General features: G+C 37.3%; 1 protein-coding gene across 1 annotated transcript; it reads left to right on the top strand.

The window, feature by feature from the left end:
* The first annotated feature begins 1,491 nt into the window (after positions 1–1,491).
* On the top strand, positions 1,492–25,467 carry LOC120473315 (nesprin-1). The gene is made up of 13 exons (XM_089121171.1): positions 1,492–1,751; positions 11,123–11,400; positions 11,490–11,640; positions 13,463–13,645; positions 15,038–15,175; positions 16,291–16,485; positions 17,967–18,192; positions 19,278–19,369; positions 19,856–19,907; positions 20,310–20,473; positions 23,410–23,577; positions 23,882–23,946; positions 25,105–25,467. The coding sequence occupies exons 2-13, from the start codon at positions 11,144–11,146 to the stop codon at positions 25,319–25,321; spliced, it is 1,908 nt and encodes a 635-aa protein (XP_088977297.1). The 5' UTR covers positions 1,492–1,751; positions 11,123–11,143; the 3' UTR covers positions 25,322–25,467.
* The last annotated feature ends 381 nt before the right edge of the window (positions 25,468–25,848 follow it).

The following is a 25,848-nucleotide window of genomic DNA, read 5'->3' as shown; positions in this document are numbered from 1 at the left end:
AACAAAGATATTATAAAAAATAAAATAAAAAATAAGCCAATGTTGTTTTGGACATCACTGATTTTATGGACAAAAAGTTCATACAGGCTACTTCAAAATGACTTCTGTTGTGTCCATATGGATTTGCAACTACAAGATTATGGGGAGTACATTTTGGGATGAACTGTCCCTTTAAATCCTCGTTCTTGGTGACTAATGAAGCTTGTGACCTTTTCACCTCTCAAACTCAATGGGCACACATCTCTATTGTTTTCTGCTCGTTCAAATTTGGCGGCTTCATGAATAAAGCAAGTAAATGCACCCCCACTGCATAATTACACTGTGTTTTATTCATAATTAGCAAAATTGACTGATTCATTCTGACGTGAGCGGTGAATCACTGGACCCCTCCCCGCTCAGACGTATGAGCATATGCAGGAGCTGTACCTCCTTACTGGGTGAGAAAAGAGACAAATGGTGACTGCATGAGTGAACACGGGGTACATGAGTGAAGGTTGGCCGTCGGATTGGTGCGCCCTGGTGTAGTGGTGCCGTCTGCTCACACACACTCTTCAACGGGGATAAATGGTGTCCTGCCAAGTTCATATCCAGCAGTTGTCAGCATGGCCCCTTATGGGACCTTTTTCTTTGTTTCCTTGTAATCAACAAAAGAGCTCCTATGGGAGATCTGCCTATTAATATACAGTGAGCTAATCCATCCCTCCAATACAACATACATTCATGCTGCAGTTTCCTAGTCAGCAGCTTATTTTGAAAGAGACACAGACTGAATAAAATTATGTGTATATAGCATATACCTGTCTAGATTTATATATCTATATACACTTATTAAATAAATGCTGACCAGTCAACCATGTTCAATATTGAGGATTTTTTTAAATCATATCTTAAATCATGAATTTTTATTTGTTTTACTACCTTTCCAGGAAAGTCCAGATAACTTTTCTTTTTAGATAACTCCAATTTTTGTTTGTTTATTTATGTTGTTTTTGTATTATATTGAGTACTGTATCACCACACATGCAGAATTTGCACTTTCGAATAATAATAGAAATTTCCAATATTTTCCCTACAGCCCCACATGTTTCATAAAACGTTTCAGAATACAAAAATACTGATAAAAATACTGATTAAAATGGTTGCTTTAGAATGATGACATTGAATACAGCACCATCAGCTTCTGTAGCTTGTACAGCAACTGACTTTGCAGTCTAATGTGTTATGAAAAGTAAATAATGAAATGTTCCTGAATGACGCGCAATATGAATGAAGAAAATAATTTTTAACGTACGCCTACTTTATCATTTTTTCTTGTTGTGTACTTTATTTTATAATAGTTTCTTTTCTCTTTTTTTTTAAAAAAAAAATAAATATATATTTTCTTACAAAAATAACAATATATCATATTTTATTTCCGTAAATATCAATGCTTGAAGTCACGCAGAGTTGTAAAGGTGAGTAGGAGTGGATGAACTGGTCGGGGGCGTGGCTTCCTCTCACCTGTGTCAGGTGACAGTTCAATTTGCTTATAACTCAAAAGACTGGTGACTTGCGTAAAGTGACCTGCATCATAGTTTCTCTTTATCTCACAACACATAGCGGTTTTTCTTGTTTGATGTGTGTAAAGCATAGGTGGAATTTCAAAGTATATCTTCTCCCTGCGGATAAAAACTTTTGCTCATGCTTGATTGCTGAAACGCCGAGGGATTCCCTGAAGGAAAAGGCTGGAAGCTGGAGTGACAGGTTTGCACGTAAGTCTTAATTCTCCCATTTTATTGCTTTTAAAAAAAAATCGCTTTCAAACATTGTTCACGTGCTTTATCGCGTTTGTGCATTTAATAAGCGTGAAGTAAAATTATTTATACATGTATGGGTAGATTTTCGACGAAAATTATATTTAGCCTATCACTAATCGAATTTTTTTTAAAATAGCTATTACTTGTTCTAGTGTGTAAACACAGGGACAAACTTTTTGGGCGATGTACCAGATGGTAATTACGCACGTGACAGTTTGCAAAGGGCGTGTTTAAGTGCTTTGCTTCTATACAAGCCATTGTTTTCAATGGTTTTTGTATAAATGTTTCTGTTGTGGAATGGTATGCATGACTCACCAGTTGGGTGACAACACCAGACCAGGTTACAAGACTACTGCTGAATGTGATACTCCATGCCCATTGATTATTCCTGCAGTAGCATCTGATGCCTCTTGCAGTTTAAACTGGGCCTGTATTCAGGGTCAGAGATATTTTGTTTTTTATCTAATTAATTTTAATGGGCTTAAATAAAAAAAAATTAACCATAATCAGTCTGCAACTGCAACAAAATTTATTTATTTATTTATTTATTCATTAGAAATGTATATTATGAAATTATGTCCAAACTTGTGACTATATTTATTTTATATTTAGAATAAATAAATGGAATAAGTGTTTTAATAAAATAGTTTCAAACATGTAATTTAATTAAGAAACCAATAAAAAGGGATTCGATTTAGATTTTTTACCTTCAGACGTCGTCTCCTTCCCCATATGTTTCTATCATTAATATTACAGATCTCTCTGTTGTGGTTGCCATCATTAGCATAAGAATGTAATTTAAAGTGTCGTCTGTGGTGGGAAAAACTGCACACTGGCTACTACTACATCATGATGAGAATATGAAAAATGCTAAATAATTAATGTTCAGGCAGCTGATTGTGAAACTAACAATTACATATTATCTTTTTCATCCATCTGAGTAGATTCCAAGACTTCATGGCTTGACAAACTTGAATTGGTGTTTTATTTATTTTTTTTGTCTTACTCTTATCTCGGTCTACCCGGGGCCTTCAGTGAGCCCTTTAAAAACAATTATAATCGATTATCTGATTTGCAGTCAATATTCCCTCTAATTTGATGTTTACGATTTCTGTAGGTAATTTGTTCAAATTTAGACCTAAACCCAATGATTCGATTATGAGGCCCAACAAACCATGGTTTAAGCAGTGTCAGGAAAAAGTGAGCACGGAGAATAAAGTTCTCCTTCTCCTGCTTGTACATGTCCTGCTCTTTTGTCATACTGTTCTGGCTTCCTGCTTTAAGACCCCAGAAGTGGGTTTATTTGAAGATTGCTGGTTGAAAGAAATGCATGTTGGTTTAAAAGGGCAAAAGAGAGCTTCCTGCTTTGTCTCTTCTTTCTAAATATCCCCTCCCAGACCCATTATGGTTCAGGACAGGGTATAGATGCATTCAACAAAACACACTTCTTTGCCAGAATGACACCATGCTGAGTTTAATGATGAATGGCGTCATGCATCGGTAGTAATTGGCCATTCAGTCTAATGCTGCTACTGGCTTTCATTGTTAGACTTTATTTTTTTTTTTTAAGAGCTTTCTCCTCCCTGTTGCTTCTGGCCAGTTTCGATGCTGAAACTGCAGATGCCCCCTGAGCAGAGCTTTGTTTGAAAACCAGGAATCAGATTTCACCAACACTTGTAAAGGATGAATGACAGTTTTGTTTTCTGGCATGCACAGATAATGAAAGCAGAGAGGGATGAATGTGATCTGTGATTTAGTTTAATTTCTTGTATTTAAGTTTGCGTACGATAGTGAGTGCTTATTGTAAAATATATCTATCTTCTCTTCAAACTGATAATAATAGAGAGGTACATGATTTCTTTCTTTCTCCTGAGAGAATGACCTTGCTTCAGGCATGGCAAACAGATATTCAGCTTTGTAAAACTCACTGTCTGTCCTTGAATGAATTTTCAGTTGTCGGGTGAATGAGTCTGTGTTATTCTCCCTGAGCACAACACCTGTCAGACGTCTGCTAGCTGGGGAATCACAGCTGAGAGGGCAATCATTTCCATCTCTAGCATTCATGTGGATGAGCAAAATTCATCTTAACAAGAACAGTGCCTTTTGGAGTAGCTTGCCTTTGACTATGTGCTGCAATTAATGGATGATGTCCTCATTAAACTTTTGATATTGTCACAAAGCAGCAGATCTTCCTTGTCATCTGTTTGTTTTTGATTTTTGGAATCATCCCGTCTTAAGCATGGGAAATTGAGGCAATTCCAGGAGGATGCCGTCTAAGAACTCTCACCAGATTGCGAGTGCTGTAAATGGGATTAGAAGAAGCCTGGATTGGATTTGAAGGCTGATCTAGCTACTTTAATCACAAATGAACAATTTCTCAGAGCATTCGCCTCTTATTAAGAGAATTAAGGGCACAGTCGGGCTTGAATTAAGAAACGATAATGAACTGTAGTTTACAGGACCCCGGAGCGAGTTTGCTGTTCCGATGCTCTTTTGCCCTCTACACAGCTTGGCCTCTGAGGGGCCCAGGGAGAGGAGAGGAGGGGGGGCCTGGTTCATCTCTTGCTTTTGTGTGTGTGTAGTGGATCAGATCAGGTGTCTTGGCACTGGCCTTTTCTCTCTATCCGGGTGCTGAGAAAGGCCTGCTTGTTTGCAATTTGGGCCTGTGGCACCAAAGAGACAATGAGTGCAGTCTCTGCAGTCTCTGTGAGGACGGGGAGAGCGAACAGAGGGTTCGAGCTCAAGCGGTGCGGAGCACCAGGGTCCTTATCTCCTCCGTCTTCATGAGCACCCATTACCGGAAACACAGTTGTCCCTCAGACCGCCTCCGTGGGACGGTACAGACGGGAGTGGGTGGAACGCTGTCACCTCACTGGAAGTGTGTGCACACGTTTTCAATTAAAAATACAATTTCTGAACAGGTTGGCTCAGTCAAGATGAACTATTTTAGATTGTTGTAATTTTGTGACTCCCACTGAGCAAATGGTGTTAAAATTGTGCAGGGTTGTGGTGTTCGCCATGTTAATCCACAGGTTTTCTGTTAAGATTTTACATTGGACATTAAGTGGTGGCCCAGTACAGTTCCAGGTGTCTGTAAAACCTAAAATAAAAAAAAAATAAAAATAATAAAACAACTTTAGCATGCAAGTATATAAGCTTAATATTTATTAATTAATATTTACTCAGAATTATTAACCTAACTGAAGCTAAATAGTAATTAATTTTTTCTAATTTTGCAAGTACAAAAAGGCAGTTATTATTATTATTATTAGTTATAATTTATGTAAATTATTTTATAAATGTTTTATAAACTGTTATTTATTTGAATTCCCTTTCCAGTCCATACCGTAATTGTATAATCTTTGATAGTCAAAAGTGAACATTTTCCCTGTGAAAAATTTCTTCATGCTAGCTTGAATGTAACTACACCATTGCTTCATTTAGTATACGCTGACCCATGAATTTGCTAATTACCCCCCCTCCCCCAATTCGCACAATCTACCTGATCCCCCCTGTCAACTGTAATATAGCCTACTCTACACACTCCTGTCCTTTGTTAAAATTGGTGTTTTGCTCATTATGTTAAAATACCCAAATTCCAGCCCGCACGTTGACTAGATTGTTTACATGGTTTCAAAACTCATTTTTGAGGTTATGGTTTGCGTCCGGAAATTTAAGGAACTGACTTGTCGCCTCGCTGCCCTATCAGGACTTCACAGGCAGCGTTTGCACTCAAAGGTACTGCACAAAACAGATTTTGGACAGACTTCTGAGGCAGTTTAACTTCTACACGGTAAAATAGAGAGAGCTTTGAGGATGACTAGAGCATATTTAATTACTACAATAGTAATTTCTCCCAAGAAATTACTTAAAAAGTGATTCGCATTGGTTAAAAAGTGCTTTTACACACAAACTGACCACCAAACGCAACTTTGAGACACCATTGTTACCACTTAGCTCAGCTTTCACCGAATGGAAAGCACAGAATTGTGGGATACCAAAGGCAGTTAAGGATACATCTGCCTTCAAATATCAATCAGATGAAGGTTTCACAGGAGACAGTGAAGTTAACAATTGATACAGATGCGGCTGCGCCCTAATGCCTTCCTACATTAGAGTGCACCCTTCGAAGGCAGTATTTTTAAGATTTCGGACGCGGCCTATATTCGGTACAATGCCCTTTTCAAGGAGAAAATACTCCGCTATGGTGTTGACTGAATTTGCATATGATTTATCTTAAACCATATTAAAAACACCACATAGTCAAACAACATTTAAAAATTTGATTTTCACCTCAAGGATTTTTATTTTCACCACTTTTTATATATAGGTTTTATTTCTCTAATTTTAGTAGTTTTATAGATGTTTATTTAAATAAATAGATGTTTAGTGATTATTCGTAGTTTTATTATTTGCTTTTAGCATTGTTATTTTTCCTCTTCTTTTTGGGTCACCAGTTTAGATCTACTGATTGAGCATCATTATCTTTTATATCCTTATAGACTCCTTGCTGTATGTTGTAGTCTTAGTCCATGATTGTTATTGTAGGAAAGTTAGTTTACATCTAGAAGGTTGTTCCATGAGTCTAAATACTATTTAGCTTTTCAGTGATGTGATTGATTAGAGACATTAGACATGCTGTTAAACCCATTTTTGTCCTCCTCCTCAAATTAATCAATAGAAAGTGGGCAGAAATTGTCGGTTATACTTTTTGCTTGGCAGCGTGTGGGATGAGATTCAGAGCGAGCCCTGAACTTGGCAAGAGATTGGGTGTTTACTGCTTCGGATGGAAACAGCAACGGTCTGAGCTTTTAAAATGTTATGACCTTTCCCATGCTTATCATAAGCCAAGGGAAGTAATTGTCATTGGCCACCGAAAGGGTAACTTTACCTTTAGTTTGCCGTGAGGTTCATTCGGCGGCAAGAAATAAAAACGATGTTCTCTCCAGAGCGACATTCATGTTCTGTGAGGGTGTTTTGTGTCTGTACAGAGGTGTCATGTGGGAAAAATGGACTATAAAACCTGAATAAGTAATTTTGAACGCCATTGATGTGTTGAATGCATCATTACTTTTCATTTGCTTCCACATGCAGACTCATCCTGCATCACCTTTCACCTAAATGTAAGGGCTTTTTGTCCTCTGCCACACTCACAGACAGTTTGCGTGTTTATTCAACTCCGGCTCATTTAAATGCGGGCTGTGTTATGGAAAGATCCCCAGATGCACCTGCCTCGTCTGTTTCTAGCCAAACCACCGACACGAGCTGAATGGGATGACTAAGCATCTATAATCCGGCCTGTCATTTACATCCTTGGGGGTCTCATGCTGCTTTTTGATCCTGCTATATCTATATTAATTTACCATGATCCTTCTCCACGACTTTCTTGCAGGATTACATTTATATGATTACTATGGTCAAGCTGTCCAAGACTAGATTGGATATCAAAATGGTCACGTTCATTTTACATTTACACCTGTGAGAACTTGCTACACCCCTATTCCACATCTTAGGCTTGTATGACAATCTCCCTGGTTTGGTTTGTGTGTTGGAGCATTATGATATGTAACTTAAGCTGGGCTGCATGTACTGTTGGCCTACAGGGTGAAAATCAGTATGAAATCAGATTCTTAATGCCCCATTAACAGTCATTGTGTCACTGCACGCTTGTTGGGTGTCACACGTACACACCTGTTCCTCAAGACACAAGCTCACCGTTGAGATGGGATATGGCCTGCAGGCTGCATAAGTATGTTCACTTCTGAAAAGGTTAGGAACAGGGTATGGATTGCAGTCGTGTTTGCACTCCATTACTCCTCGGGCAAGAGCTTTCTCTGCAGGTTGTGAAAAGCAATAATGGTGACTTCGATTTTCAAACTGACTACCTTGAGACTCAGTCCAGTGCCTTAATGCCTTCCACTGGGGCAAACTCATGGCAGACCTTGAGAAAGGACCATTATTTTGTTTCGGCTGAGCCTGAAGTCAGTGTGTACCTACAGTAGAGGCGGCCGAGGTGGACGGCAAGGTTGCAGGTAAAATATGCCCATCTAACTTTGAGTTATTTGCTGGTTGGGCTTGAAGTTTAGAAAGAACTGTTCTCCCCAAGTGATCTCGCAAGGCAAGTCCTTCATAAATACTGATGTGGACCACTTATGAGAATGACGTAGGCTCTTAAGTTATTCTTGAACATTTTTTTTAAAGTGTTTTTCATGAGGTCAGCCCAAGGCAGTTTTTGGGACCATCACTCTTGATTGACAGCAGCCATGGCCTGGCATAGCTGACCTTGTTCTGCCAGCCACATTATGCAGGTATTAGAGTGAGGAAAATCTATTTGGCTTCTTTTTTCTGCCAGGGCTGTGGCGGCAGCGCCGTAACTCCTTTGGGTAATGGGCATAAAACTGATTTATTTTATTTTTGATGGCTGAAATTATACCCTAGAGCACAGGAGACTTTCCTCTGTGACTGAAAGTTTTAATTTGTTTGTGATAAACTACAGCTTTTCTAACCAGATGCACCGTGATCAGTGAACGTGAAATTCTGCTTTAGATGAGAGATTTAAAAGAAAACTATGCAATGGTGAACATTTAGCATAGGACTTTTCATTTTTGTTCAAATTTACACTTTGCAATAAGGTTTTATTATAGTTGACTACTTTAGTTAACATGAACACTAGTTAATGTTAATTTCAGCATTAACTAATGCATTTTTTAAATCAGTTGTTTGTTATCATGGTGAACGAACAACAAATGACCCTATTTTTATTAAGAGACATTAACAAAGATTATTAAGTACCATAAACATTGAATTTCTCATTGTTAGTTAATGTTAAATGAGACCTTATTGTAAAGTTTTACCTTTTGTTCATTATTTTATTCTTCATATTTTTGAGGGTTTTTTTTATTATTTAATTATTTTATTGTATCTTATTCATTAATATATTTTATTTCAAGTTATTTATTCTTTCAATAAATTTTTTTTTTAATGATATCTTAAATCGTGGTCACCACTAATTTAAATTTGCACCATTTTAATAACCTTTTGGCATTACTAGTTAATTTTTAAAACTGACAAATGGATTTATTTTGTAATTAAAAGCTTTCGGAGTCATTAAAATGCAAATTTTCTGTTTAAAGGTGCATTGCGCAACTTTTCATGTTAAAAATAGCCGTTTTCTAACCCATACATGCTTAAACAATCGCCTGATGGGCTGAATGAGCCCTTCTTTGATCACTGCGATCGCCTCTATAACCCTGTACAGTGAAATATATAAGAGGGATTCGGGCTCGAATCTGAGACTGGGCGTGACGTCATGCGCGTTCACGCTCGCCTGGCTATGTCTGGCAGGTTCGTGTAGCTATTCGCCGCCGTTCTCCGTATCAGAGAAGACAACTCGAGCGACACAACTCTAGTCAGCTTTCCACAAAAGTAGACGATGGATTCAAAGGGGCTGTTTACACCTGGTCACTTCATGTGTCTTCTGTGATCGGATAGCTATTCGATCGTGAAAAGACCAGGGTGTAAATGCCCTCCGAAACGCATTCGAGACGGATTTGAATTCGATCGCTCAAACCACTTGAGGACGTGGTCTGTGCCGTATTCCAGACGAAACTGGACAAGTGTAAATGCATCTGGTTGTTGAAACCAAGCTATATGTCATGATATTTTAGTCATATATGACGACGCGCATCACCTGAGCAGCTGAGCTGAGCCCCTTCATCAAGCGCCGCAATCTATCGCAAATCAAAGTGAATTAGTGAAAGTAAGTCGCAGACGCTTAACACTACCATCTTCATTAAAAGTAAAGAAATGAAATGATCTTACCAGTTCTGTTGCCGATCTCTCTTATTGCTGTCTTTGCTGATTTTGAAATTAGCCGATGATTAATAAAATCCAGCTCATATCTGTTGCTTTCGGTGACGTGCACTTCATTAAATCTGTATATGGCGCGGAAAGAGACCGGCTTGTAGCTCATTACAAACCCCAACGCAAACTCCACGTGAGACAGAAAATAAAACTTCTGTCTGTCCAGTGCCATGCGTCGGAATAAGACGAGAGTCAATATCGGGAAGCTTTCAACAAACGGAGAGATCTCCGGTCGTCTCTAGGGCTCAAACGGGTCATAGCCTATACAAAGTGATAACTGAACGTGTTTCCATAATAATTCAATCATAAGTGGATACAGTAAGCACAGGGAGATAGATGGAAACAAAAACCGAAGTTTTCTACTACCCCCGTTTCCCCCTCTCACACAAGTGTGTAATTTACTCGAATGCCTTTCCTTTCATATATTTTAAATGACTTGCAGATTTATTACTGTATTACCTCATTATGACTGTAACAAAAGATGTGTGCCGCACAGTGTGCGGCTGATGCTTATGAACAGCTCGTGCAAACGTGCGTATGTGTGTGTGTTCCTCCATGAACGCGCACAGCTCTGGTTGCAGTTTCGCTTGTCGCCAGAGGGGGCGTAGTTCTGCAAAAACTCAGAGACTTGCGTTTAGCTCCTTTAAAATGCTTTTTAAATTCTTCCTAAAATACTTCCCAAAATTATTTCAAATTATGATATAGGTGATTTTCGGCGAGGCTAGTTGCGAGTTGGCTATGAAAACATTAGATCGCACCCTCCCGTCTCCAAAGTCACGCCCCATCTAAAACACATGATTGCGTTCAGCAGGGAACATACAATAATAATGAACATAAAGGACTTAAAGAGCACTGACCTGTACCACCTGACTGCTGCAGATTCATTTCGCCGTTGATAATATTGCCATTGAAACGCATAATTTGACTCTCAAACCGTTCTGAGTATATGTTACGTGTTTCCATCTCTTCCCAATTACAGTAGTTATGGTGTAAACGCTGCATAAGCACGTTGTTTTGGTTCAGGAGGAACTGTAATAGGTGGTCGCGGTGCTCGCTGACTGATGTCTCAACTCTGCATAGCGTGAAACAAGCTGATGATGTCTGCGTGAGCAGGGCTTCGGACTGAATGCAATGATTGGATGAACATTTTCATGGTCATAAATGTATATGTATGAATACATTTAGACGACTTCGTGATTGCTATCGTTATGTGAAGAGACTTTCAGCTAGCATAACAAAAAAAATTTTTGTGAACAAATTACCTACCTTTAATGTCAACTACCCAAAAATAAAATTTCCACTCCATTGTGACATAGAAATGAATTTAGCTCACGCTGCATTAACATCCTCACAAGGAAGACTAGATACTGTAATTGAAAGAACTCATTTTTGACAACAGGGTCACACTATGTCCGTATATCATGCTGTGTTTGATCCTTATGAACTCTTTGTGTTGTAAACAGGTGGCGCTTGGTCATGCCAGGATGTTAGAAGAGACGTCACTCAAAGCCAGTCACCATGGAAACTCTAGAGTAGGCCCCAGAGGAAGTGATGAAGACAGACAAGAGATACAAACATGTGTTGATACGAACCACCAAAGTGGTCTCTACCTACAGTCCTCTGAGACCTGCTGTCCCACGAGATGCTTTCAACATGATGATTTGAATGAGTTCTCTAATGAGTGGTCGTTCATTGGAGACGTGAGCGAAGATGTTTCCTTCTCTCTTGAGGGCTGCGTCAAGTGAGTAGGCATCCATGTGTATTGGAAACCTGTCTGTATAACTGATCTGTACAGACTTTCCTATCTAATTGTTTGTTTTGGTCCATCAGGCTGGAGAGGAGGTGGATGCTGTGGTATGAATTCAAGAAAGAACTCTCCAGCTTGGATGACTGGCTTCGATCAGCTGAGAAAATGGCAGCGTCCCCAAACTCCAGCCATGTGCTTTATGTTACAGCAAAAGAGGAGTTACAAAAGTATGAGGTAAGAAGACATTGGGTCTAATTTCAGTGATGTTTGATGCTTAATTTTAGGGTTATTGACAGGTAAGAGTGTGTAAAGAAAAGGAAAAATCGGTATCACTTTAGAATACGGTTCCTTCATTAATGAATAACTACACTAGAACCAATAACGTAATATTAACGTATCTAGTATCTGACCCCAAACTTTTGAATGGTAGTATGGTTTTACTTTTTGAATAGTTTTAATTCTGTTCTTTTGAACTTTCTATTCATCAAAGAATCCTGAAATAAAAATGTAAAAAACTGTTTTCAACATGGATGATAATCATAAATGTTTCTTGAGCATCATATTATAATAATTTCTGTAGGATCATGTGACACTGAAGACTGGAGTAATGGTGCTGTAAATTCAGCTTTGATCACAGGAATAAATTACAGTTCACTATATATTCACATAGTAAACCACTGTTTTAAATTGTAATAATATTTCTTTATCAGATAATTGCAGCCTTGGTGAGCAGAAGAGACTTTTAAAAACATAAAAAATCTTACCGATCTAAAACTTTTTATTTATTTATATATAGTCTGTGTTTACATAATATATTTGTGTGTGCTGTATATAATTATTATGTATATATAATACACACACATGCATCTATATATTTAAGAAAATGTGTTATTCATATATAAAATATTTATATAATATAGATTATGTATTTATATATATATGTATATATACAGAATTTAAGCGCAAATTATTCTTAAATATATATATGCATGCATAGGTATTTATATATACAAAATAATTATATACAGCACACACAAATATAATATGTAAACACAGACTTTTATTTTGGATGCGATTAATCGCAATTAATTTTTGCCTTTTGCACAGCCCTAATATATATATATATGTGTGTGTGTGTGTGTGTGTGTGTGTGTGTGTGTGTGTGTGTGTGTGTGTGTGTGTGTGTGTGTGTGTGTTACTAGCATGTAAAAAAACAAGTCATGTAATGGGACCAAGTAAAAAATAACATGCATTCAGGGTGAATGGAAAATGTTTATATCTTAAATCTTAATGTCAATTTCCAAAAATAAACCATTTTTTTTCTTTTTTTTGTTAACTTTTTATTCATTACAAATTCAAAACCATACACGTACACCACAAACACAAACAAAATGCTTTCACTCACATTACCTACTACACGTATCCTAAAATAACATGCTTATCCATTCCAAACACTCTTATCCACTCCTAACCCGATTGGACCATGTACACTAAGGAGAAGAAACGAAAAAAAATGTTAAGGCCTAGAAACACGGTAAAGCCACAAGTCTGCCCATTTTCCAGTTTAAATCTGAGCAAATATAATTGCCCAAAAAAATAACAATAAATAATTTAGCCCTAAACTCCTAGCTGCTGTATTGTTGTATATGATGAGTGCAAGGCCATCTCAGATTAGTCACTTTTTTTGACAGATTAGTCACGTTTTGACGCTTTCTACAATGAAAGTGTAATCAACGACACAGACACGCTTACACTTGCACCGACAGCGCATTTACTCAGACTGTCTAGAAGACCGGGACTTGTGCCAGTGAAGATAAATGACACCAAATGGCCATCAAACTCATTGGCTCTTCTCCTAAGCACCGTTGTGCCTCCCTCCGTCTTAACCCCTCGCACCAATTTCTTAAAATAACCTGCTTTAGTTAATCAGAGAACTGGTGGGATTTATTTTTTACCTTCCGGTGGTTAATTTTACACTTTAGAGGGGGTTACCTCCTAGTTAATCGCATGATGTCATCAGTAACTAAAGACCGACTGTTTTTGTATCTCTTTCCAGAACCTGCATGCAGAGGCCAGGATGCGGTTAAACCAGCTGGACGGCCTGACTCAGAAGAGTCGAACTCTGGTCGGCCTGTTTAGAGGTACTATGGGCACACGGCTCGTAGAAATGACGAAGGACTGCGGACACCGCTGGGATCAGCTCAGTAACACAGTAGAGACTGTGCGCCGCAGGTTAAAGGTATATAAGGACCCTCGAACTACTCAAATGTGACATCTTTTAAAGCAAGCACACTGTAAACAATCAATGAAATTCATGGTAAATAAAATGGCAGCTGTGGTTGCGAGAACTTTACCGTAAAAAAGGTAGCAACATTTTAGTTATGCTACACTCTCAGAAAAAAGGCACAAAAGCTGTCACGGGCTGTACATTTTCAAAAGGCAAACTTGTCCATTTTAGGTGCTAATATGTACATTTCAGGTGCTAATATGTACATTTAGGTGTGAATATGTACATTTTAGGTGCTGAGACTGTATGTACATTTTAGGTGCCAGTATGTACATTTTAGGTGCCAGTATGTACATTTTAGGCGCTAATATGTACATTTTAGGCACTAATATGTACATTTTAGGAGCTAATACCATTAAGGTACCAATATGCAGCCAAAAGTGTACCTTTTGAAAGGGTACAGCCCCAGTGACAGCTTTTGTACCTTTTTTCTGAGAGTGTACCTGCATACAGTATGTCATTAACTGACATAATGTAAATAGAACAACTCACTAAAATCTGTTTTGTTGTTTTATAATACACCGACTACCATCAAAAACACTGGTGATAATGAAAAAGCCACATGAAGATTCAAAGCTCATTAAATGTTGCTTTTCCACAAGCTGATGTAAATATTAATATATAAGGTGTGCAGTGTCAAGCACACGCATTCAAAACACCATCATGGGAATACACAGAAAAAGAAAGATATTTCAATGAAAGAATTATCATGTGAAATATCACACAGGGATCTCTGTAAATGGTTTGATGATTTGGTCTTTAATTTCACAAAACTGTAAATTTAACAGCCATTTATCATTGAAAAAATACATGAATGTCCTGTTAGCACTGTTACAGTGAAAGACAGTAAAGATGTATGCTAAAAAACCTGAATGGTAAGTTTCATTACTAAATAGTTTTTTACCAGTATATTTTACAGTTTAGGTTCTCAATACATTGTTTATTGAGGCTGAAATACGTAAAAAGCACATGATTTTGAAAGGCGTTTTAGTTGCTACTTTCTACTCGCGTAAGTCTCTTCCCTCATTTTAATCCCATTAACTCTTTATCCATACAGCCCTCTGCTGTTCTGCCTGCGTTCAGCTTACATAATTCTGTCCTTTCAGCCGCAGTGACCCCTGCGCATTGTAGGTCTATGCTTGGCTGCACTGCATATGCCCCCCCTTTACTGTGGGCTTCAGTGTCTGTTTTGTTTATGCCATTTCCGCTCCCTGTCTGCCACTTTGACATCCTTGTTATAATTTTGGTGTCTCCCTGTCAGTCTCTGTCTTTGCTAAAAACGGCATCAGGGTGTGGACGGTCAGACAGAATGATGCTCGCTCTGTCTGTGTGTGTGCGCAACAGCATTTGGTGTGCCAGCGGGAGGATTTTGAGAGGCAGAGGGAAGAGATGGCAGTGTGGCTGGCTGACATGGACCTCAGACTGACTGAAGTGGAGCACTTCTCAGGCAAAGACACCTGCTCAAAGATGCACCAGCTTCAGGTACTCTCAGGAAACATGGATCCGTGGATTGGTCCATGCAGAGAGAAATCTGATCTCTGTTTGTTTGCCGTCTGGGTAGTGTGGTTTGTGTTACAACAAGTGAGGATCTTTAACACCTAATTTACGGGTTCAAATCCCTGAAAGGCATTTCTGAGCTTTTTTAACCAAATATTAGGTCACTGAAAGTGTGAGAAACAAGAGACGTACATGTATTGCAAAAATCCTCAAGAGTTTATTTAAGTAAATGAATAAATGAATAATTTTTATTTTTAAATGAGGAGGGGGAATCAATTTCTTCACCCCAAAATCAAAATTAATACATTTTAAATAAAGAACTTTTAGTAGGACAATTAATATTTCTCTCAACGGTGCTCTTTTTTCCTTTAAGTCTAGACATTTTATGTTTTAAATAAAATCAATAATAAATATATTTACATTTATTCGCTTGTATCCAAAGCGACTTAAAAATAAGAACAATAGAAGCAGTTAAACTAACAGTAGGACAACAATACGCAAGTGCTATAACCCCTCTCACTTTAATTTTAGTGCAGTTTTTATTTTTTATAAAAAATAATGATAATAGTTGATGATGATGATGCTGATAATAATAACAATAATAAAAATAAAGATATCACTATTATGATAATTATCATGATGGACTATAACAATAATAGCGATGATTAGGAGCATAATAATGGTAACGGTGATATAATAATAATGATAGTCGATAATGATTATAAGTCAGTATTATTATTATTATTATTGCGGTTGTTATATTAATAATATATAAATAACGTTTAAATAAAAATAGTCTTTTTAAATGATCTATGATTAATTATTTTAAGCGTTTATTTGTATTTCAAATTCTAACCTTTTTTTATTTATTCCTCAGTGCTAAGAAAATAGCATCGCCGATATCAAATTTAAGCATAAACGTGCCTAATTGTTGTTGAGATTTTTGCTTTTGGACGTTTTAATGATTCTAAACGGGCTTAATTTACTTTCTATTCAAAATGAGTTGTTCTATTTGGGGGTTTATAGAACTTGTTTTCAAGGAAAGTTGTTGTATGTATGTGCATGATTATTAAACGCGTTTGTGTATATCTATCCCTCAGGGGTTTCAAGAGGCGGTTGGAGAGAGTGCAGGTAAACTGAACGATTTACTCCAGCATGGAGAAGAGCTTATCCAAAGGAGCGAGCCGGCGGACGCCCAGGCCATCGAGAGCCATCTGCAGGAACTCCTGCTCCACTGTGCCCGTGTCTTTCAGGGCCTGGGCCGCCTGCACACACGCCTGCTCAGCATGAGACTGGTATATATCCATGCTGCATGTGCACAAATGAGATTAAACTAACTTTCTTACACCTGGAATGAACCAAGATAAAGCCTGAAAGTCATCTCAGTCCCTTTTGAACTTGTAATTCAATTGCTCCATTTATATTGGTCTGAAATCAAGGTGCGTATAATCATTTCAAGTCATTTGTCGCCCCAAATATTGGCCAACTAAGCAGCTGACTGATTATATATCTGCAGTAGCATGCTAGCTTTTAGCTAATGTTTTTGTTCAAACCTCCATAGATTAGTATTATCACACACCATATGCACAATTGACTATGAAAACTAAATAAGTCCCTTCTGTCCCCTGATATTTCCCTGATAGCTATTTTTTTTTATTTGATAATTTGATTTGTGCCATCTCAAGTTCACTCAAGTTCACATATTTCGGAAAATTATCCCGAGGGAAATCTACTCAAGCATCCAACTTCATACGTTCTGGCAGAGGAGTCATGAATACACCCCCTGAATAGCCTGAATTGTTGTCTTGTAGCCAAGCAGCCACTGTACAATACATGTACTGTCCATTTGAACAAGTTCCTTGTGTGAGCCTTTGTCTCTTTAGGTCCAAGTGGATCACGTTAAGAAATGCTAAAAAATCTTGGGTTGTTATGTTCTTTATGCTGTTGGCAGATATAGGATGTTTATAGAATCCCACACCAGACATATGATGAATTGCCACAGTATATTTTCCATAGCTCTGAAAAAGCACACAATGTCTATGTGTAGGCATTTTCCTCCCTCACGCCAGTTCAGTATGTTCTCAGAACTTTCAGAATGAATTAGTTAAGGCGCACTTAAACATGAATTAATTGTGATGGATGTAATATAATTAACTGCAAAATTATTTAATGTACAAGTTTTCACTTTTACTCAGCAAGGATACATTAAAAATTGATGATTGAAAAGTGGCAGGAACGATTTATTTGTATATGTAATGTGTTTTTAAACTTTTTATTCATCAAAGAATCCTGAACAAAAAAAAGTCATCACAAGCATCACAACTGTTTTCAACATTGATAATAATAAGAAATATGTATTGAGCTGAATTTTCAGCATCATTACTCCAGTCTTCAGTATCACATGATCCCTCAGAACTTTTTTTTTTTATCATTATACTAGAATGATTTCTACATGAAGGGTCATGTGACACTGAAGACAGGAGTAATGATGCTGAAAATTCAGCTTTGCCATCACTGGAATAAATCACATTTTAAAACCTTTTAAAATATCTTTATAACTTTTTATATTATATTTCTGAGAGAAAATTGTTCATTTTCATAAAAAAATAAAAATTAATAAATACTGTTTTGCTGTATTTTTGATCAAATAAATGCAGCCTTGGTGAGCATAAGCAGTTTCAAGGACATATCTTCTTCCTTCTATATAAATACCTTTAAACTGAAACGTAATTCTGAAAATGCAAGTGTTTTAAGATGTTTAATTGTGTTATGCCAGGTTTTCGAAGAGGACTGGGCTCTGTGTGCCCCTGACTCCGGCTGTCCCTCTGAGAGTATGCTGGAGGATGAGTGTTTTTTAGAGCGCACCATGCCGCCTCAGACTCAGGCCTGCCTTCCTCAATCCAGTCAAGATCACCAGGTTCTGGAGTGGGACCCTTCGGTGGACATTGGTCGGTCAATCTCCCGGGATGACACGGACTCGTCCTCCTTCAGTGCTTCTGCAGGTAGGGATTGCCTCTGTAATACAATCCAATCTTCATATCCATTACCTGCCAATAAGGCCATGACGATCTAGGGGTCTGCTACCTGACCCGAGCCAAACGTTCTCTTTAAAGCCTGTGCAGATATCTATGGCAATCATAAAACTTTAGGTGGTGATTAATTGACAGGCAAATAATTTTGTTCAATTCATTTACTTGACACACATACCTTTTTAGTTGTTTATTACACATTACACTTGACATCATACATACGTAGTGTTATTGTCATTTTATTTATATACTATATTTTTTTATTCATATTTTGAATTGGCTTTTGTAATATTTTCAAAGTTTTAGTTTTATTTTGCTATGTGGTTTTGTCCTTTTATTATTATTATTATTTTAAAATACACACACATTTCTATATAGCTTTAGCTGTATTAGTTTAGTATGTAAATAAAAAACATAGAAACAAAAACTTGAAATGGTGGATTGGCAATTAACTGAAGTTTTTTTCATTTTTATATTTTATTTGTTACTGAAAAAATTAATAGTTTTAGTTAACACTGATTACACAAACACATTTATAGCTTTAAGTTTTAGCTGTAGTTGTTTAGTGTGTAAATAAAAAACATAGAAACAAAAACTTGAAATGGTGGATTGGCAATTAACTGAAGTTTTTTTTATATTTTATTTGTTACTAAATTTTTTTATAGTTTTAGTTATAACACTGATGTCAGTAGTTTTCTCTAAATATTAGCATATTATCCAATAGTACCATTTCTGTCTTAAATTGATCACGTTCCACACAATATTTCTAAGTGCATGTTAAAATAAAGGGAAACTGGAGGACTTTGCATTCACAATATAAATGAACACTTTGTTTATTCGTCCGTGTGCATGTGTTGTAAACCACCGCAGGTGCTCCAGAGATATTTATGCTTCACATGTGAATTACAATCAGGTGATTATGTAATAATCATGACTCCAAATGAGGACTGGAGCCCTTTATCCTTTGTGAATGCTACACATTTCTATTAGCTTGTCACTTTAAAACAGAATTTAACTTATCTGGAACATAATCTTCCACCCTCTTGTGTCTTGTACAGATGAACTAGCCAAATATCCTCTGAGGAGGAGAGTCTACAAGAGTCCTGTGGACTCGCATTCAGACATGGCATCTGTCAGCTTCAAGCAGCCAGTAAGTCTATCTGACGGCTCCAACTTCGTTTTAGAATTATTTACATTATATACTATACATTTAAACATGGATTGCTGGTTCGTTGTGTATTTGCATACATTCTCCATCTAGCAACTCAATGTAATTGACATGCAAATTAGGGGATTTTTTTGTTTTTGTTTGTTTTGCATAGCCTCCTGCTTGCAGGATCACATGGTAGTTGGTGTCTTTGTGTGCATGCATAGACATAAGCACATGTGTAGTATGTAACATGCAAATAGATGGTTACAGGACTGAGTAAGATGGTATGTTTTTACTTATTGAGCTGGCTTTAGAACACGTTAAGCAAGCCACCCTATTATTCAAGTGCATTGAAGTACATTACTTTCAATATAAATGCATCTTAATGTATAGAAGCCGACCTTGATGGTAAAAATGGCTGTGAATATGCATCTGTGTATATCTTTAATGTTGGTCAATGCTGAATGTATTTATTGTGTTTTTCAGGGCGTTGAGAACAGCTTAGAGCGTGTGGCCCCACCCCAGATGCCAGTGCCAGGTAAAGCTGTGGCTCCTGATTGGTCGGTGTATCTGGTGCCATCCACAGAAGGCAGTGTCCCTCTCACCGCTTAATCACTTGATAATCATGGAAGAGCTGCTTTCAATTTGGCTTGTTTTCTAATATCCTTGTAAAATGGCCAAATAGCCACCTAAAACTTTATAAAGTTCTTGATGGGGGATGAACTTTTGAGCCTCTGTATTGTGATTTGGCCCATTGTATCATATTCTATGCAGAAACTAGTTTTAAAATGTTATATTTGGTGCTTATGTCCAGGCCAGGGATTAGACTTTTTTTTTATGATAAATGTCTCGTCTAATCTGCAGTCAACCTCTGGAATTTTTTTATATCATAGTCATTTGTTTATGCTTTGCTAACATCTGTTTTGCATGTGTTTGTTAGTCATCAGAGCCAGCAAGCCTCAGTACGCCAAACAATTTAAGACCTCAACACCTGAAACTAGGTCTCCTGAGCATGTGACCTTTGACCCTGACCGCATCAGCGCTTGGCTAGGCCAGACACATCAACTTTGCTCTAAAGCCGTCCAGACGGAGCATGTTTCACAGGTACAATTTGCTTGGAATCTATTCAAAGAAACCTGAAAGAACTGTATTATGGTTTCCACAAAAACATTCAAATATCGGAAGTGTATGTATACGTTTAAGCTTCTCTGTCAGTAATGCTACTCATTACGCTGTCTGTCAAAAATGGTTTAATGGCTCTCGTATATTGCTTTTGGCATTAACTTGATGTCAATATTATAGGATTTTTTGATGCGCAATTACTGTTAAACCAGTGGTATATCAGTCTCACTTATTTAGATGCAATAAATGGCCAACTGCTGCCACTCATGTGTTTATAATGAATTGCAGCTCATAAAATCAGTCTTTGGCTTTTAAATATATTTAGCTGTCATGTACACAGCCATTAACTCTAAATAATTATATAAAATTTTTCATCAATGGTAGGACAGACTCATTAGGGTACCCATGTTGCAGCTATTGATGTTTAATAGGTAAATAATCCTGTATGAATTATCCAGTGGGGTCCATTTTTTTTTAATGGATAAATGATAAATGGTATTAAATTACAAAATTGCACTAGTGGACTTCTGAGACTCCACTGTATGTTCATCCTACGTTTCCTAGGCATGATCAAATCCAGAACAAAATCAGCAAGTTATGAATACTGCATTAGTAATCAGCAAGTTGTGAACCGCTTCATTAGTTTACATATTTAGTGCTGCAGTCATCTAAATGCAGAGTGGATGCTCGGTGTAATTGTGAATGGAGACATTTTTGCCAAATCTCATTAAGCAGTCACAGGCTGTGCACATTATAACAGTCTCGACTCTGTAATGGTCATTATGCTGCTTTTCCACCTCACAATGACTTGCTGAAGATCTGTTTGCTGCCTCAATTTGCTCTTCATATTAGGGCTGCACCATATGTATATGTATGTAGGTGTGTGTTTTAGCATCGATTTTGCAAAGTGTGCATCTGCAATAATTACATTATTTGATTTATTGATATATGATTGTGTGCTGTTAAAGCGTCAGTTCACCCAAAAATAAATTCTGTCAGTCATCACTCACCCTCATATTATTCCAACCCCGTAAGACTTTCGTTCGTCTTCAGAACACAAATTAAGATATATATATATATTTTTTTTTTAAATCTGAGAGCGGTCTCACTCCTCCTCCATAGGTTTCTATTGTAACTAAAACCTGCCAGCCCAGAAAATTTTGTAAAAACATTGTTAAAATAGTTCAAGTCACTACAGTGGCTCAACCTTAAGTTTATCAAGCGACGAGAATACTTTTTGTGCGCAAAGCCCCCCTAAAATAACGACTTAATTATTTACTTAATTAGTTATGTGAAAAAACACATAACTATTCACCGCTATGTCAGAACTTAGGCTCACTACTCGCCAGCATCACACTCAAGACCAGCGTCGGCCAATAGTAAGCCTATGTCAGAACTTAGGCTCACTATTATCAGCTATTTCATTTGTATTTTTGTTGTATTGTATTTATCTATGCTTGTAATTTGTTTATTTCCTACACACTTAGAAGAAAAGGTTCTAACAGCGCTACGTATTTGGAACTCCTAAAAGGTTCTATACAGAACCCTTTTTAAGGGTTAAATAATAAGAACCCTTTAGGGTTCTTTTTAACCAGGAAAAAGGTTTTATATGGAACCTTTTGGGTTCATTCATTATCATTTGTTTTATCCTTTCCAGATTAAATATTTCATATTATTGACAAACATCAAGACCCTAAAATGTATTTATGAATGCATGTGAATGATCACAAAATTCAAGATATGGGGGTTAGAAAATGTATATATGTATATAATTTTATGTAGTTAATCAATATCATACGAAGAGTGCCATTTCAGTTTTTCTCCTCCAAAAATCAGCATGATTAAAAGGTGATATTAAGTTACTATAACAGTTTAATAAATAATAATTGAATTACAACTATAAAATGTTGCAGAATAATGTAATATATAAATGAATAATAGCTTACAAAGAACCTTTGTGCCTTTCTAAAGGGTAAAAGGGTTCTTTCTTGTCATTATAGAACTTTTTTTTAGCATAAAATGTTCTTTGGAGTTGAGTAAAGAACCCTATGCTTCATATATAGAACCCCAATGAACCCTTTTTTCTAAGAGTGTATGGTTGATTCACTCCCCTTCAAAATTGTTCTAGAATGATTAATTCTTCATAAACAATTTCACAAGTTGACATGAATAATCATTTATCACAATATATACAGTATCGCAGAAAAACAAAATTAACTTTTTTCCCATGTTGTGCTGGCCTAGTTCATATCTTTAATAAAAAATCCATAATATTTATCAATCTTTCTGTGGGAGAAAAAAGCCTATTGTGGGGGCATCATAAAAATGACACATTATTTAGCCGTGCTGCTAATTAATCCATCTCGAATGAATCTGTTCAATCTCGACTTAAAAAGCTCAATGCTTCCTTTTAGAGAGGGAAGGGGGGTTGGTTTCTGGGAAAGAGAATCCTCTGCACTGATGCAAAGGCTGATTTGCCTGCCGAAGCCTTGGAAAAACCTTGATGAGAGAGGGACCATTTCCATTTCAAAGAGCCTCTTGTAATTTCTCGGTGCTCATGGCTAATTGGCAGCTTTACAGGGATGGGGAAAAGACCAGCCGCTCTAACTGGCTCTTTAATGGAAGCCGTTATTGTGGGCACAAACATAGTGGGGAACTGGCACTACCAAAGGGCCAAGAGCGCCTGTGTAATGTGTCACACGAAAAGGTAGAGGCAGCGTATCTGTTGGTCCCACTAAAGGACTCCAAGCAAATGAGAAAAACAAGAGAGCACAAAAAGACCTTATTAGTTAATGGAGCCCGTCTCTTTCAATTTACAAGCGCCTTTTGTAGCATAGCGAAGCTGTCACATGTAGTGAAAACTGTACTGTCCGCTCTTGGCAATCAAAAGTGTTTGTTGCTTCTGTGAATCTTTATAGCCTCGCTCCAGTTTTTCATCTCTGCCTTCCGGAAAGGAGGAGGAGGAGGGAGTTGATTACCAGGAGAACGAGCTCCTCCAGAGACGCCCCCACCCACAGCAAACTCTACACACATGCTACAACCCCTGCCCGTCCTCATCATGTGACCCATGTCACGAAGACCCACAGGTATATTTCCCCATCGTGCAGACTCTTACGTCCCAAACACCTCTCACACAGTAGCTTCAAATGTGTTACAAACTACATAACTACTTTTTGGGGTCACCTAAGGTTTGTGAATTAACCAGGCCTGTTAATGTGTAGTGAATGTGGCACCTTGCATGATTTTTATGATGTGATTTACACCTCGACACACCCCACACATAATTGCACTTGTAAAGTGTGCCAGTGCCAAAGAGCTGGTAAACAATAGAGTCCCTGCAGGGCTTTGTTAATCTCAAGCTATTATCGTCATGTCCCTCTCTGTCACTAGAGGCAGCAGGAGAGACTTTCTTTCCCCGACTCATTGGAGGACAACACCTGTGCAAAGTCGAGTCGGTGAGGAAACTGTTTGGTTTGATATGGTTAGCACTAATTATGTATTTTGTTGTGATAAATAAATATAAAAAATCAGGATTTTTTTCTCTCTACACAGCTGGAAAAATAGGCATTAGAAATCCACTAGCATTCAAAAGTTTAAAATACTTTTATTCAACAAGTTTGCATTGTTAATCCAAAAGTGACAGAAAAGACATTTTATAATGTTACAAAATATTTCTATTTTAATTAAATGCGGTTATTTTGGACTTTCTCAAAGAATTATGAAAACAGAAACAAAATGGCTGAAAATTGAATTTTTAAATGCATAAAGAATAGTTGTTGTTGTTGTTTTTTTTTAAAAAAAATCAATATTTTACATTATTATTGGGTTTTTGTTTAAATAAATGCAGCCTTGTTGAGCGTAAGAGATTTCTTTCCAAAACATTGAAACCCCCCAAACTTTTGAATGATGGTGAATTTGCCTCTCTGTAAATTCAGTATGTAAATCTAAAAGGATAGTTCACTCAAATATGAAAACTGTCATAATTTACTCCTTCTAAATTCTAAAATTGTCTTTCTAAATCTGGACTAAGAAAGTCTTATAATCAAAGTTAGTGTAGTCCAACATGTTTAAAGTTGTACCCAATATTCTTAGTTAACCTTGAGCCAGTGATCCAAAAAAGGCATGAAACCCAAAAGTCCATTGGACTGCAAAAAATGCAATGAGAATCATTTGACAAAGTGAAGTCTCATGCTTCCCTGACCAGTGAGGCCTGCACTTAAGGACACGTTTTAAATGTTGTCATTTTTTTACATGAATCGTTGTTGTTGTTAAATGAAGGCTGTACTTAAACTCTCCCGTGAACCGCATTTGAAAATTTTAAATTAAAGCAAATTTACCTCACCAATGCATACCAAGCTTAAATTAAAATTGATGTATGCTCCTGGTGGGTCATTCTCTTGCTTTAGTCCTCATTAAACACTCCTGAAGCTGCTAACCAAAGTCTTTTGAATTGCTAGAAACTTTCAGGCACAATTGGAAATTGGCCCTCCATGAAGCAGGATTGGGCACAGCTGATTTATGCCAACTATCACCAATGCGGAGACCTGTAGGCAGTTTCTTTCTCCTATTAATGCTGAAAAATGGCTTTTTATCATATATTTTTCTGTTTCCAGTGGCCCGATTAAACCGAAGACCTCTACTAGCAGCTTATGGCAAAGAGCCCCCTGGCAGTTGTGTCCCCTGTGGTTTTTTGTCATCCTTTTTGCCCTCCTGCTTGCTGTGACGATCTGGTACCTCATTTCAGTCCACGATACCTCATGTCATCGGTCCAATACCCTGACCCGCTCATTTCACCTGGCCCTACATTATAAAGGACCCCCTCCCACCTGAGGACACAAACCGCAATAATTACAGTACAGTAATTACAGTAAGAGTTTAATAAGCACATATGGGGTTGTTTTTAGGGTTTTCCTTTTTTTTTCTTCCATGAAAATTGAATGGGTCTGAAAGTTTTGCTATATGTTTGGCTGCATGGCCAGCACATCATAGATACATTGCCTAAAGATGGTCTTATATAATCTATGACTACTGTCCACATGCTTTATATATGGTTGGACTCAGGCCATCAAAGCCTGTGAGTGCAAACCCATGTAACAAGTGCACTTAATTCTGCTCTGACACTAATTTTCTCACAATGTCAAAGTGAGTAGTATAAGATGTAAACGATTTGATAGCTCTGGAAGCATCACTATTTAAAACTTGTTTACTTGATTTATTTTGACTGAAAATTAAGGATTTATTGGCCAACCATTATTTATAAGTTTGTTAGAGGCAGATTATGACGTGTGTGTGTGACAGAGAGAGAAAGAGAGAGAGAGAGCATTTGCTTCAAGAATTTTTGTTTAAAAAATATTGCT

This window comes from Pimephales promelas, chromosome 16, assembly GCF_988280905.1.
Source record: "Pimephales promelas chromosome 16, fPimPro1.hap1.1, whole genome shotgun sequence".
Taxonomy (NCBI): Eukaryota; Metazoa; Chordata; class Actinopteri; order Cypriniformes; family Leuciscidae; genus Pimephales; species Pimephales promelas.
Note: the sequence above shows the minus strand (reverse complement) of the source record. Positions and strands in the feature narration are given on the sequence as shown.

What these genes read in the sequence shown, in the direction of transcription:
- LOC120473315 (XM_089121171.1), top strand. Translation starts at nt 11,144, where the DNA reads ATGTTAGAAGAGACGTCACTCAAAGCCAGTCACCATGGAAACTCTAGA. An exon ending in GCCTGCTCAGCATGAGACTG is followed by an intron (nt 16,486 to 17,966) that starts GTATATATCCAT and finishes GTGTTATGCCAG; the next exon opens with GTTTTCGAAGAGGACTGGGC. An exon ending in CTGTCAGCTTCAAGCAGCCA is followed by an intron (nt 19,370 to 19,855) that starts GTAAGTCTATCT and finishes TGTGTTTTTCAG; the next exon opens with GGCGTTGAGAACAGCTTAGA.